At 37.5% G+C, this 14203-nt stretch overlaps 1 protein-coding gene across 1 annotated transcript in view; it reads right to left on the bottom strand.

Annotated features, from left to right (window-relative positions):
- Positions 1-14203, bottom strand: part of MARCHF11 (membrane associated ring-CH-type finger 11) — a 113644-nt gene that overhangs the window by 18408 nt on the left and 81033 nt on the right. Inside the window, exon 3 of the mRNA XM_011759344.2 lies at positions 5292-5484. Coding sequence (XP_011757646.2) covers positions 5292-5484 — 193 coding nt within the window. The remainder of the gene's footprint in view (positions 1-5291; positions 5485-14203) is intronic.

Here is a 14203-nt window from a genome sequence, read left to right as displayed (position 1 = left end):
TAATTTTAAGAAAACTACTTGAATGATGTTAAACGTTAAAACCACTGATGAAAATGTCAAACAAGTGATGATATCCATAGTTGGCATGGTATGAGGAAACAGGACCTCATATGTATTGGGAGGGAGATAAATTGATAAAGCCTTTTTAGGTGGTAATATAAAAGGACTTCCCAAAATTTACATAACCTTATTACTCAACCCAGACTTTCCACTTCTCAGAATTGTGCTAACAGAAATATTCATGTAAAACGATGTCCTTTACAGCATGGTCCCTAATGGCAAAAATTGGTAGCAACCTAAAAATTCATCAGTAGAAAAAAGTTTAAATACATTGTTGTGCATCTGTTGTTAACAGGGAAAGATCTCTAGATTATATCGTTGAGTGAAAAAGACTATTTTCTCAGAACCTTGCACAGTATGATCTCACTTATAAATAAAATGCAGAAGTATCCATGTACCTAAACCCATGTAAACCTAATGAAAAAATCTGGAAGATAAACCTCAAAATGCAGAGAGGGGACATTCCTGCAAAGGGAGTAGCATAGCAGAATTGAGGATGTGAGTTAAGTGGTCTTTTTTAACTTTATAGATTTCACAATTATAAACACAAATTTTATGTGTGTGTAAATTATATGGACACTTAGGAAAAATTTTAAGAGGCCAAAGCAATCCATGTTTTTAAGTGTTATAAACGTAATCAGTTTCTTCCCATAGTGTTTGAGGGAAGATCAAAACATTTCCAGACTTGGATTTGCCACTAACTTACAGTGTTGATTAGAGGTACAAGCACTACTCTCTCTATTTTGCAAATATCACTGACGATAACAGAGTTTTGGTTTGCTGCTTCTATTCACAAGACTTGAACTCACCTCATCCGGTTCTATCAGACGCTAAAATGACTTAGTGACTGCCCTCACTTTTTAGACGCAAGTTTATCTAATAACTCCTGTAATCACATGGCCATCTTCTGGTCCCTCAAACTTTTAGTGATTAATAAACATATTCTTCTTGGCACTAGCTTCCCTTCAATCAAAGGGTCAGTAGAAATGATGGTCTTCTATTTTTTCTCAAAGTGTCCAGGGTGGAGTGAAGAAGCAAATCCTCTGCCCAAGGCCTTCTGCCGGGCAGGTGGGCTTCATTCCTGGGTTTGCTCATCTTCCTTTGTCCACTGTGCAAATCTTTTTTAGCAGGGAGCCAACAGGAGCTTCCCTGGCTGTTACTTCTCCCTAAATTACTGCCACTAGCTTAAATCCTAAAGTGACTTAAATCCTTTCTATTAGTTTTCCTGGGGTACAATCATGCCATCTATTTAAACATGCAGAAGCGCTCCCCAAATAGAATCTCTTTACATTCTAATCTCCTTAAAACAGATGTGAATTTTATAATAAGTACAGATTGAAAATTAAATTCACACTTGATCCATAGAAGTATTCTTAAAAAGTCCAGTAACAAAAAGAGTCATTTGTCTAACATGTCTCTCCTTTATCACTAACTCTTGGCAATCACACATACTTTAACACCCTTCTCTTAATTCTCAAGCTCATTTTCACTTTATTCACCTCTCTTGGAAAAGAGTTCCTTTATCACTTAGCAAATGCAACCCATTTATACAGACAAAGGGAAACCTGTTATTCAAGTTCTTACACACTTGCCATTCCACCCTGTAGAATCTGTGTCTAAAGTAATAGCCACTAGCCACATGTGGCTATTTAAATTAAATTGAAAATTAACTTCTCAGTCTCACTAGCCACATTTCAAGTGCTCAATAGCCAAATTTCGCTAGTGTCAATAGAAAATTGGATGCCACAGATACAGAATATTTTCGTCCTTGCAGAGAGTTATTTTGAACAGCCCCGATCTAGATGTTTCAACTATAATAGTGGCTAGACCCTTGAGCAAACTCAAAAGGTTAATAGCAAGAAAAAAAAAACTAAATATTGGGAAAGAGGAAAATGTATTAATTACGAATGAAAGCAACAAACAAATTCACTGTGCCTAGGAATAAGTACATAAATTTCCCCAAGTAAACAATGTTCTCCAAATCTTAACTTCTGTTTAACAATCCAACTCTCCTAAGCATTACATAGACTGGCTGGATGATAACATTTTTGGATTCTGGAACAATCTTCTATGGATTTTCAGAATAATTTTTTCAAATGATATTTATGAAGCTGCCAACCTGTTTCTTCTACTTAGGTAGAATCAAGTTTGGAAAGCTTGAACAGACAGGAAAGAGGGATGTCTCCAATTATGTTAAAACTCTTTGAATGGGGAGCCAATCTCACATCTTCCCATGGCAAGAAGGAGGCCAGCTCTCTATTTGCCAAGTATCTGTTCATCTCTTGGCTATCACTTCCCCATGAAATCAGCCTGAAACCTTCCCCTCCCTACACACAGCACCGCAGGGTTCATCCCTCCTGGTGTTGTCCAACTACCCCTTCCTGTGCATACTTCCGCAACTGTGCACATCCCACTGTATTCTAATCATTTACTTACCTGCCTGTCCTCCTCATGAGCTCCTTGGGGGAAGGAAAGTGGGCGACTCTTATTTTTATTCGCAGAACCTAGCACTATTCAACACATAGAAAGTTCCTAGGAAATATTTATTAAACTGAGCTGAGGAAATGGGATGCAAAGTTGTAAACCTGCTTTTCACACTAACTCTAACCCTAAGTCTTCCAGTCAGGAGTATTTAAGGTACAATCAATATGATCTTTGTTACTGTCTGCATTTAATCTGCAGACACTTGAATTAATTTGAAATATTAGCAGGAGCTCTTCCTGGCTGCAATCCATTTGGCTATTGGTAGACTATGAGTATTTTGCTGTCTTTACTATAATAGTTTCTTAATTTCTTGGTGAAAAAAATTAAGATATTTTCCAGGCCAGAACAGACTAATTAGTGAAACTGCCAAGTAAAATAAACAATGTTCAATCAGAATTCTTTAATTTTTTTCAAAATATACAAATAGATCATGGAATGATAAAATTAGGATTTGATGAGTCAAAACACAATGAAACGTACTGTCAATATTTAAGACTCAGATAAAATACTCATTCTCAGTGTGTGATGCTCCCCAGGTCCTATTGTGGGGCGGGGGGAGTGGGGAGGGATAGCATTAGGAGATATACTTAATGTAAATGACAAGTTAATGGGTGCAGCACGTCAACATGGCACATGTATACATATGTAACAAACCTGCACGTTGTGCACATGTACCCTAGAACTTAAAGCATAATTTTAAAAAAATTTAAAAAAACTTATTCTCCAAAATATCTCCAGAGAAATGGCAACTGTTTTGGTTTCTAAGAAATTTGATTTTATAAAATGGGCAAATGCTCAAATTTTAAAAGAGAAGCTTGAAATTGTCGTATATTACTGAAAGATTATTTGTTCATATGTCTTTGCTCTTGAAACCAGAATTGTAATAATCTTGACTAAAATACTAACATTAGTCATCAGAATTTAAGATATAATAACTCAGCACTAAATGTAAGTCATGAAATTAAAAAAAAATCATTTCCTAACCAGGAAATGCATGGTCTTTTTGAGTGTTTATACTGAGGGCAAGAAAGTCAACTGGACTTTTTTCCTTTCCAGGTTGGCTTGGGAACTAACTGGCTCTTTCATTTTGCATCTCCCCTTTGAATATCAATGGAACACTTCATTTTATATCATTTATGCTGAAAGACAGAATAAACCCTGTCTTTGAATGTGTTAAGGGATTCAATTTGTGGATCAATTGTGTGATTCTTCTTTATTAGAGCAATGCCTTAGAGATTATATTTGAATAAAGATTTAGAACTTCCAAATGCTTTCATATGCATTATCACATTTCATGCAAATTGTTCATATACATGATTAGCTCAATTATTCAGGCAACATCTAGTCAGTTTATATATTATTCAAAACATTCGCTCTTTTATTTTTTTCTTTCTGGCCTGAAATCTGATCATTTTCTTTCTTATTAGACTTGTACTAGTGAGAAAAGAGCAAAGAAAAAAAGCAAAAACAAAAAATCATGCTGATCATATTTTAAACATTTATAGAGTTCTTTTAGAAAAAAATGACTGAAGATACTAAAATTGCTAGTCAAATTAAAGCTCTAGTAAGTAGAGGCATTAAATTTAAGTGATCTGAAAGTTATTCAATGTTTCCAACTTAATCAAACATAGTTAATCTATAACTTCTAATTAATAACATAATTATTTTATAATCATTATTTCCTTTATTTAGACTTGCATGGTTGGAATTATCCTTTCGCATTTTTATAGGTGAGAAAACAGAAGTATGGAGGCATGAAGGTGACCTGTCCAAGCAGAGGCCAGGATTAGAAACCAAGTCTCTTGATCCCAAGCTTAGCATCCATCCCCTGAAGCTGGTAGTCCTCAAGCTTCAGCGTGCATCAGAACCTTGGAGGGGCTGTAAAACTCAGATGGCTGGGCCCCACCCCTGAAGTTCCTAATTCAGTAGATCTGGGTGGAGCCTGTGCATTTCTGCCACATCAGAGCAGGAAAATGCTCCGGATGCCGTGGTACCTCCCTACAACCACCCACACCGCTCTGCCCCTCGCCAACTGGTCACCATCGCGATGCCTGTGCACCTCACACATGCCACATAAATGCTGCATGATCGGCTTCCGTTTTCTCACAGTACTAGGGAACAACAGATGGGTCAAATGAAACACAGAAGTAACCTTTTCCTAGGGTTTATTTTAGCTAAAATGTTTGATTCTTTTTATCTTCTAAGTCACTGTGTTTATTAAGTAAAACAAAGAGACACAGGCCAGCAAGGAAAACTGTCCCCAAGTCCCTAACCTTCCAAGGGGCCCCTTTCTGCCCTCAGAGAATCTGCACAGTCATCATGATGTAAGACATGGAGATGTCTGTCCTCTCCCCAAATGCACAATACAGTAACGCCATTTGCATCGGCCAGGACCCCCAGCTTTGTAAAGGGCAACTGGTTTGCTCTTATTCCTTAGAAATGAACAACTATCCTTAGATCCTTCACTTCAAATAATTTCTTCAACCCTTCCTCCTTTCTTTCAGTTGCACAATATCTCACTTTAAATGGGCATTATCCTGTTAATTTTTTTTTCAAACTACACAGGAATATAGATTCTGTGCTTTCTTAGAAAAGCAGCCCAATTGTGACCCGCAGCTAATTCATTAACTGGAGAAATGAGATAACTCAATCCACAACATTCTCTATTAGATCCGAATGCTGAAAACGTAATCGCTGAAAGAAATGGATTACTGACAGTGTGTTAACGTTGAAGGTCATGGTCTTACCTATGCACACTAGATCCATAAAACCATACATTCCATAGCAGATCTGAAAAAGGATGTCCTTCCTCTGCCACACTGCATAGGGGCTGAAGGCTGACCAGAGGAGCCAAGTCACACTGGCTATTAAGAACAGGGATCCTAGGATTACAGCAATCATCTGAACTTTCTCAACCAGTGTTATAGAAATGCTCTGCCACTAAAAGAAAAACAGAGGCATGTAAGAAAGGTGCTGTGTGTAATTAAAAAAGAAAAAAAAAAAAACATTTTCAGTCCGGTGTTTCTTTTCATATGTCAGACCCTTTGAAATCTGATCGGTCCCCCAAATGAATTTTTTCATTTCATCCAGGCTATAAAAAAGACAAGCAGATAAAGATTAATGAATTGCCTTAACTTCATTATTTTCAGTAATTCACCATTCTGTAAGTTTAATCTAGTTTGATTCCAGATAATAGTACTGAGTGTGAATGGCTAAGGAATATTTAGTACCTGGAAATCACATTATTATCTTTCACACATGCATGAAATTAAATACGCTCTGACCATATATGGTGAGAACTTCTCTATCTGGTAATTTAGTTTGCTCTTAATACATTTGGCTACTGCAAAAAGAGGGAACTGTCTCTTGATTTTGTAGAAAAAAAATGTAAAAAGCAAATAAGTTATATAAGAACATCAGTGAAAAAGTCATTTAAGATAACACTAGGATAATCATAAAGGAAGAATAAAATTGTACATTATCTGTTATTGGTACATTCCATATACTCAGATATTACTGACTTTTTACTATCTAATGGGTAAGCCATGAAGCATTTTTGTCAAGATTTAAAATTTGTACCTACATGAAGTATCTTTGAAACTCACAAACATTTTCAGCATGTACTCTTCAGCGGGGCAAATAATTTGGTGCCAATTTGAATATTGAAGTATCAATATTCAAAAGAAATTTACAGTACAAATGATCAAAAATCCTTCAAGGCTGCTATTGACTGGAGAGGATTAATTAGTCATGTTCTCACTTTTGCATAATTGAAGCAGAAATGAAACCAGAATTGTTATTAAGGTTTGTCAGTAAACCATGAAACTCAAAACAACCTGTATAATCTCATCCTGTATGGAAGAACTCTGGCTATGGCAATATATGGCTTCTCAGAAGAATTCTTAAACAATTTTTTAAATCTTTTTTAAAATGAGCTTAAGCAATCAGTGTCCATCGGATGAATCTGAAATTTCGTCAAATGCTTTACTTACCTTCAATCTGAACTTATGCATCCCAAATGGTAAGTTGATGACACTGATCCTCTCTCTCTCATTGTCTCTCTATCACTCTCTCTCTTTCGTACACATACCATAAATAAATACTTTACATGTAACATTTTTAAGTATGTATGTGACCTTGCATATTCATGATACTATTAAATTCTACGTTTGTTAAAGATTAAATACCAATGTACATTTGAAATATTTCATTCTCTAAAGTCATTTTCCTTATTTTTCTTTTAAAAAACAGAACCAAACAACAAAGTTTGGTGAAATACCGTGAGAAAGAGATTTCCATTCATTTTAATGTAAAGATTAATTTAGTGAGAAATGGTTTGTGCTTTTACAATTTTGAATGAGTAATAATTAAACTATTTCATAAGTGGGAGTTGAACAATGAGAACACATGGACACAGGGAGGGGGACATCACACCGGGGCCTGTTGGGGGGTGGGAAAAAAGGGGAGGGAGAGCATTAGGACAAATACCTAATGCCTGTGGGGCTTAAAACCTGGATGGTAGGTTGATGGGTGCAGCAAACCACCATGGCACATGTATACCTATGTAATAATCCTGCACGTTGTGCATCCGTATCGCAGAACTTAAATTAAAATAAAAACTAATTAAACTAGTTGGTGTTATTTTGTCATTACAAAGGAATCAAGGCTGTATCCCAAGATGTGTCTGAAGTTGTTTTATTCCAGTTTCCTGACATAATTTTAAGTACATTTATACCAAACTGCCAGGCCTTCATATCTTTAACCATTTTAAATCTGGTGTCACCAAACAGAGGTGACGTGTCAGTATCTCTTGTTCTTGTTCAGTTTTGATGCTCATTAAAATTTATTTTGAATGCAACATGGTGAGCAACGAAGAAAACAGTTATCATCCATCCTAAATGGGTGCTACCAAGTGTATACACGTTACCTTACCCTTTGGCAATTTATTAATCACATCAGATAGATGAAAACAAAGCATCCTTTAAGTCCATGAGGCGTGTGTGTGTGTGTGTGTGTGTGTGTATGTGTGTTTGACTTTCATATAGTGGGCTGCATGTGCAAAATGTGTATGCCTGAATTGGAGGAGTCCTAGGTAACCAACGGTGAGTAACAAGGATTCACCAAGAAGAGACTTTACTGATATCTCTTTTCTGTTTGCCAGTAATTCTATGATGTAATCTTAGGGGAGTTAAATTTGAATAGCTCGAAACTGCGTAATGAATTATATTTGGCTTCAATAAGACCTACTAATTAATTGATCCAAGCCTCCCTGCATGATAATTCACCACGGTGTCTGTAGACATAGTGTGGCCAGGCCCTACTGAATGCTTGGATTTGGGAGGATGGAAGTGACAGTTGGATGCATTGGCTGTAGTATTTCCTGGGACCCTGGAAATGAATGGCCAAGCACTGACCCTGAGGTGCCAGCCTCTTCCATTTTCTGTATGGCACACTTCTGACACACGAGGTGTGGCTGCTCCTAGGTGAGGAGGGTGAATGAATGAAGGGAGAGGCTCACCAGAAACAAGAAACAGGAACGCTTCACATTTGTTTTGGTGACAGCAAATTTAAATTTGTGTACAATTCAAATGCCTGGTAGTTTGGAATGAACGTGTTTAAGATGATGTCCGGAAGCAAGGGAAAAAAGAACAACCCTTGATTACAGTACACTGGGAAGCTTAACTATTCACTATCATCATAGAAATTATTTTTGTTGTAAACATAAGAAGTAATTTGGGATTTTTGAAGATTATTTTTTAAAGAAGGGTAAATTGTACAAAATCTATAGTGAGCTCCCTGAAATTTTTTTTGGTTTTATAACACCCTGCTAATAATGCAAATATGTAAATGTGTTTAAAAGTAAACAGACGTTCCTCATATACTGATGAAACTTAAAATTAACGTCATTTCTGAATATTTAATGAGGACACACCGTTACTGAAACCAAAATTACTAACCTCGATTATAAAAACAGGAATTTGCCTTTGAAGACAGCTATCATCTTGGTAATTTCTCTGCCCAGTATATTTGGTGCTTTCTTATATCTACCGTTATGTGCAAAAAGGAGGGTTGTTCTCATTCTTCCACTAGAAGAAATAATTTTGCCCTTGACCACTAGAAAACACTCTCCCAGTGTCCTTGCCCTTGGAGGGCATGCATCATCTAATGGGCTCAGCCTGAAGGAGCTGTGTTAATGGGCCATTTGCTTCGATGATAAAAGTAGAAAATAAGTCACATGGGACTTCTCTCTCTACCCCAACGTTACAGCCAAAAGTTTTGGAAATAATTCAAAGGCCAGGATTTCAGTTTGTGAGATTATTTCCAAAACTTGTCAGTGAAATATTTCAATGGATAAACACACTGTCTCCTCTAAGGAGATACATAGGAGTGTGTGTGTCTGTGTGTACGTGTGTGTGTGTATGCATGTGCGCACGTGTGTGTTGCATTTAACTTTCTTCCCACATTTGGAAAGAAAAGTAATATAACAATAGCCAGATTGGCTCTAAATAGTTGCTACTGCTCTTTCTTTCTCTCTCTCACTCTCTCTCTCTTTCTTTCTTTCTTTCCATAATAGTTGAATATGTCTGATTCTTTCATATTCCTGAAAAGCTGTTTACTTGTACAAAACAAACGATTTCATTTACTGTTTCCAGCAAAAGTGGGATCAACTGGCACCTCTTTTGAAAGTTCACCCTCATTTAGTGCACTAGAAGAAGTAATTTAATAATTTACTAAATTTAATAATTTAATAATTATAGCTTATGTTTGTACAGGATTGATACATGCCAGGCACTTTTCTAAGAGTTTATTTATTTGTATTAAGTTATTTAATTCCCACAACTTCTCTGTGAGGGAATTACTATTGTTATCTCCATTTTACAGGTAAGCAAACTGAGGCAGAGAGAAGTTAAACAATGTGCCCAAGGTTACACATCTAGTGAGGACTGGAGCTGAGGTACAAACCCAGGTAGTCTGGCTTCCAGGTTCATGCTTTTACCACTTATACTAGACTACGTAATAATTCCACCGAGAGCTTTGATAACAATTAATGGCATACACCCCACCTCTGCAATGCCATGACAATTCTCCTGATGAAGCTTCCCAGTCTGTCTTCTCTAGGCTACTGAAAGAGCTTTCTAGCTGAACTTGAAGCTGTGAGTCATTCCCTGCTCCTCAGAGTAATTCCCCGGGGTTCATTCCTAATGCAAGGGGAGCTGCCCCTCTAAGCTTCAGCGAGGAGGGCTAAATGTTTGGTTCAGCACATATCCTCAGTGTCTGGCAGAAGGATCAAAAAGGGATGGAGGGCGATTAAGAGGAAGAGAGGAAAGGAGCAGGGAAGGAGGGAAGGAAGGAAGGAAGGAAGGAAGGAAGGAAGGAAGGAAGGAAGGAAGGAAGGAAGGAAGGAAGGAAGGAAGGAAGGAAGGAAGGAAGGAAAGAAGGAAGGAAGGAAGGAAGGGAGGGAGGGAGGAAGGGAGGGAGGGAGGGAGGAGGGAGGGAGGGAGGGACGGAGGAAGGGAGGGACGGAGGGAGGGAGGGAGGGAGGGAGGGGAGGGAGGGAAGAAGGGAGACAGGGAGGGAGGCAGGGAGGGAGGGAGGGAGACCCCTCAATTCAACTTCATATGACTTCTTTTTATTCTACCAAATGCACTCTTTACTTTGGTCCCTCTGTGCCTTTGAGCACTCTCTTTCCTCGGCATGCAGCGTCTGTCTCCTCTTTTTTCAACTGATCTATCCATCCATACCTGGCACTAATGCCACCTCTTCTAAAAAGCCATCCTCTCATGCACTTCCTCTCCTAAACAGGATCATTCTATCTGGGCCCTCACAGTCCACTATTTATACTTCTGGGGAAAGCTGGCTTCCTTCCTTCACTCTCGAATCCCAGATAGCCATGTCCGTCCCTGTCGTCCCCAGACTGCAGGTTTCCCGGTGGCAGATGCTGAGTCTCATGCCCCCTCCGGTGCACCACAGAGCTGAGCACACCCAGCAAATGCTGGAAATACACGGAATTCGGACTTTAGTTTCCACCACTCATCCGACTGCCGGATTTGCATTCTCTCTACATCCATCCCATCAGTGCCTATGGATAAAGACCCACTCTGGCCAAGCCACCCGTTAGTCAGGAAAGGAGAACTCAGATCTGTCTCCAAAGCCTCAGTTCTTTCTAAAATGCCCTTCTCTCTGCCTACTCTCTCTGCTCTCACCCCTAATTCCCTACTTAAACGGACACATCCTATATCTGAAAGGAAAAACAACATGGGCACAGTCATACCCATTTAAAAGGTGGCTGTGGGAATAGAAAAAATTCAACACCTGCGAAAACAATCCAACAAAGTTCCAAAATCTGACTCATACCTTTCTAAATGGCATCTCCAAATACTTCTTGAATCTGAAAGCTGCAGTTTGTTAATTTTAACAGGAAGAAGACAAGCTCAAGGAGTTATATCTCTTTAGTTTTAGTGAAATTTTGGGAGAAATTAACTAACTCACATTGGATATTATGTAATATTCTCCTTACTTGTAACTGTCCAGAGATGTACCAATAGGGTCCCCCAGTCCTACAAAGATTCTGAAAGTGTACATGGCCCAGAGTTGAGTATCTTTGCGTGGGAGGTTCTGTGTTAGTGGAGCATTCTCCATGAGAAATTAGAAAAGCACTCCAATAATTTCCACAGATTGCCGTGAAACCAGGCAAATACTGTGTTCTTATCAATGAAGTATGACTAATTAATAGAGGTTTATTACTGCCTTCAGAGAATAAAGGAGGGAAGAAAAAGCTGTGAATTTTCTTTAAGGAAATGACAGGATACTCCAAGTCTCTCCTGTATAAATCCCTTCCAGCCAGTAAGCTAAGCACTTGAGAAAGACAGACACTCCATCAGGTCTCTGAGAAGCTATTGAGAAGAAGGTGGACCTGTCTTTCTGTTGTCTGAAAGAGTTAATAAACCTTCTCAATCTAGGAACCAATTTCCTCTCTGAAAGTAGCACATGCTCAGAGGGAACGAGGCTGAACTCCGAGCGAGAGAAGATCTGTTCAGGGTGCCTTAAATCATTCGGTCTCGGGTACTGTTTCATCTTTGTTTTTACAAGGCAGGCCAGAATGAATCATAAGTTAATAGATTTGTAGTATGATGATTTATACTGTGTGCTATATGACAGGCGGGATTACTCAACAGTGTCACAGGAGAGAACACCTGCTCTTAAGAGGTGTCCTCTTCAGAAAACGGATTTAGCTAGAACTTACATTCAATCATCTTTAGATGGTGTGCAAATTGCAACACTAAAGTTGGGATTTGAAATGCTGGCAGAAAACATCTCAATGTGTAATCAAGTTGACATGTAGATACAAAATTCAGTTAATTATATGCCCATTCTTTGTAGAGCTGTATTTATAGGCTGCATATTAAAAGTGATTTTCATGATTTGGTATGAGTCTTTTCTGCCAGAAAAGCATTTTCACAAATTTATCAGAGCTGAGCTAAAGATTAGACAAAAGGAATTTGCTTTGCCTAAGAAAGACGAAATCTAAACAACCTAGAGAAAATCATTAGAAAACATAGAACCATTTCTCTGGAAAAACTGTTAACAATTACTTAAATGAAAGAGGGATATAATAACTGATGCTAAAGATGGAGAGCAGTAAGGAGATATTATAAATAACTGTATGCCCATTAATCCCAGAGCATGAAGGAAATAGGTAACTTCCTCAGAAAACTTAATTACCAAAACTGACTCAAGAAGAAATGGAATGTATGAATAATTCTACATAGAAACTGAAGTTGTCATCAAAAGCTTTCCACAAACAAGACAACAAACACCTCCAGGACCAGTTTCGCCAGATGTTATAAAGCAGTTAAAGACAACATCTTATCAATCTGACATACTCTCTCAGAAAACAGAGAAGGACAGAACATTTTCCAACTCATTTTACAAGGCCAACACAACGCTGATACCAAAACCTGACAAAAACATTATAAGAAAGGACAAATTTCAGGCCAATATTCTTTAAGAGCATGGATGAGAAGAAATCCTCTACTAGATATTAGCAAATTGAATCCAGCAATATATAAAAACAACGGTGCAGCAAGAGTGAATGAGGTTCACCCTAGAAATGCAAGGTCAATATAACATCCAAATAGCAATCAGTGCAACAGACCATATTAGAAATAAAAATATCCTCTCAATAGATGTGGTAAAGTCATTTGGTATACCCCCATTCATGATGAAAACTAGGAAGAGAAAGAAAAGGGCATCTAAAAAACACTTACAGATAGGATCATATCTAATTGTGTGGAGGGGAAACACTATCTTTTCTCTGATCAGGAACTAGGCAAAGATTTTCACCCGTTTTACTTCTATTCGACCTTGCACTGGGTGTCCTACTCAATGCAATGAACTAAATAACAAAAAGAGAAAAGTATAAAAGTTATGAAGGAAAAACTATGAAACTGTCTCTCTTTTTAGATAGCATGATTATCTGCATAGAAATCCTAGGGAATTTATAAGAAAACCTAATAGAAGTAGTAAATTAATTTACCAAAGCCTCAAAATACAAGATAACAGGCAGGGTGTGGTGACTTACACCTGTAATCCCAGCACTTTGGGGAGGCGGAGGCAGGTGGATCACCTGAGGTCAGGAGTTCAAGACCAACCTGGCCAACATGGTGAAACCCTGTTTCTACTAAAAATACAAAAATTAGCCAGGTATGGTGGCAGTACCCTGTAATCCCAGCTACTCAGGAAGCTGAGACAGGAGAATCGCTTGAACCCAGGATGCAGAGGTTGCAGTGAGTTGAGATCACACCACGACATTCCAGCCTGAGAGGCAGGGTGAGACTCCAACTCAAAAAAAAGAAAAAAGAAAAGAGATAACAATTATCAAATATATTTAAATATAAACAGCAAAAAGTTGAAAAGTGAAATTACAAAAACAATACTACATAAACAACAAAAATCATAAATGACTTAGGACTAATTTTTTTAAAAGATAATCTACAAATTGTTGTTAGATACAATTCAAAAAGAACTATATAAGATTTATTTTTTAAAAAGTTGGAGTGTTCTTGTTAAATGATCCTTCAAACCTCTTCTTCCTTGTTTCTACACTTTTGATGTACATGCTTTTTAGCTTAATAAAAGCCATTTTCTTTGCAAAAAGAGGAAAAGAAAAGAAAAATATAGATATGAGTATTAAACAAGGAATGCACACCTATTAGAAATGGGTTTACGAACGAAGATTTTTCAAGAAAGATGATTAAATTTTCAAGAAATATGACCCACTTATTTCTAATTTCTAAGAAATATGAACTTGGGCTATGACAACTATGAATCAGCTCCTGTCATATCAGCCACATGGTAGAAATTTGATACTGTGTGGAGATACATTTAGTGTTTCAAATATTTATAGAATTATTATAACCCAAAAAAGAGAGGGAAAAAAAGGGTTCCTCAACTGCTTACATATTATAATGCAAACTATCACTTTGTTGATTTTTCACTGGTGTAATTTCATTAAAAACATTTTTAAATGCCAAAAATAAATAAGACTCATATAAATTACAGTTGTGGCTAAAAAGACTCACCATTGTTCAAATTGTCATTCTCCTCCACTTTAACTTCAAAAGTTAAAATAGAAGCAAAATAGTATCAGAAAAACAAA

The sequence above is a fragment of the Macaca nemestrina genome, chromosome 6 (assembly GCF_043159975.1).
Source record: "Macaca nemestrina isolate mMacNem1 chromosome 6, mMacNem.hap1, whole genome shotgun sequence".
NCBI classification, from domain to species: Eukaryota; Metazoa; Chordata; class Mammalia; order Primates; family Cercopithecidae; genus Macaca; species Macaca nemestrina.
The sequence above is the reverse complement of the archived record's forward strand: the minus strand, read 5'-3'. Positions and strand labels throughout refer to the sequence as shown.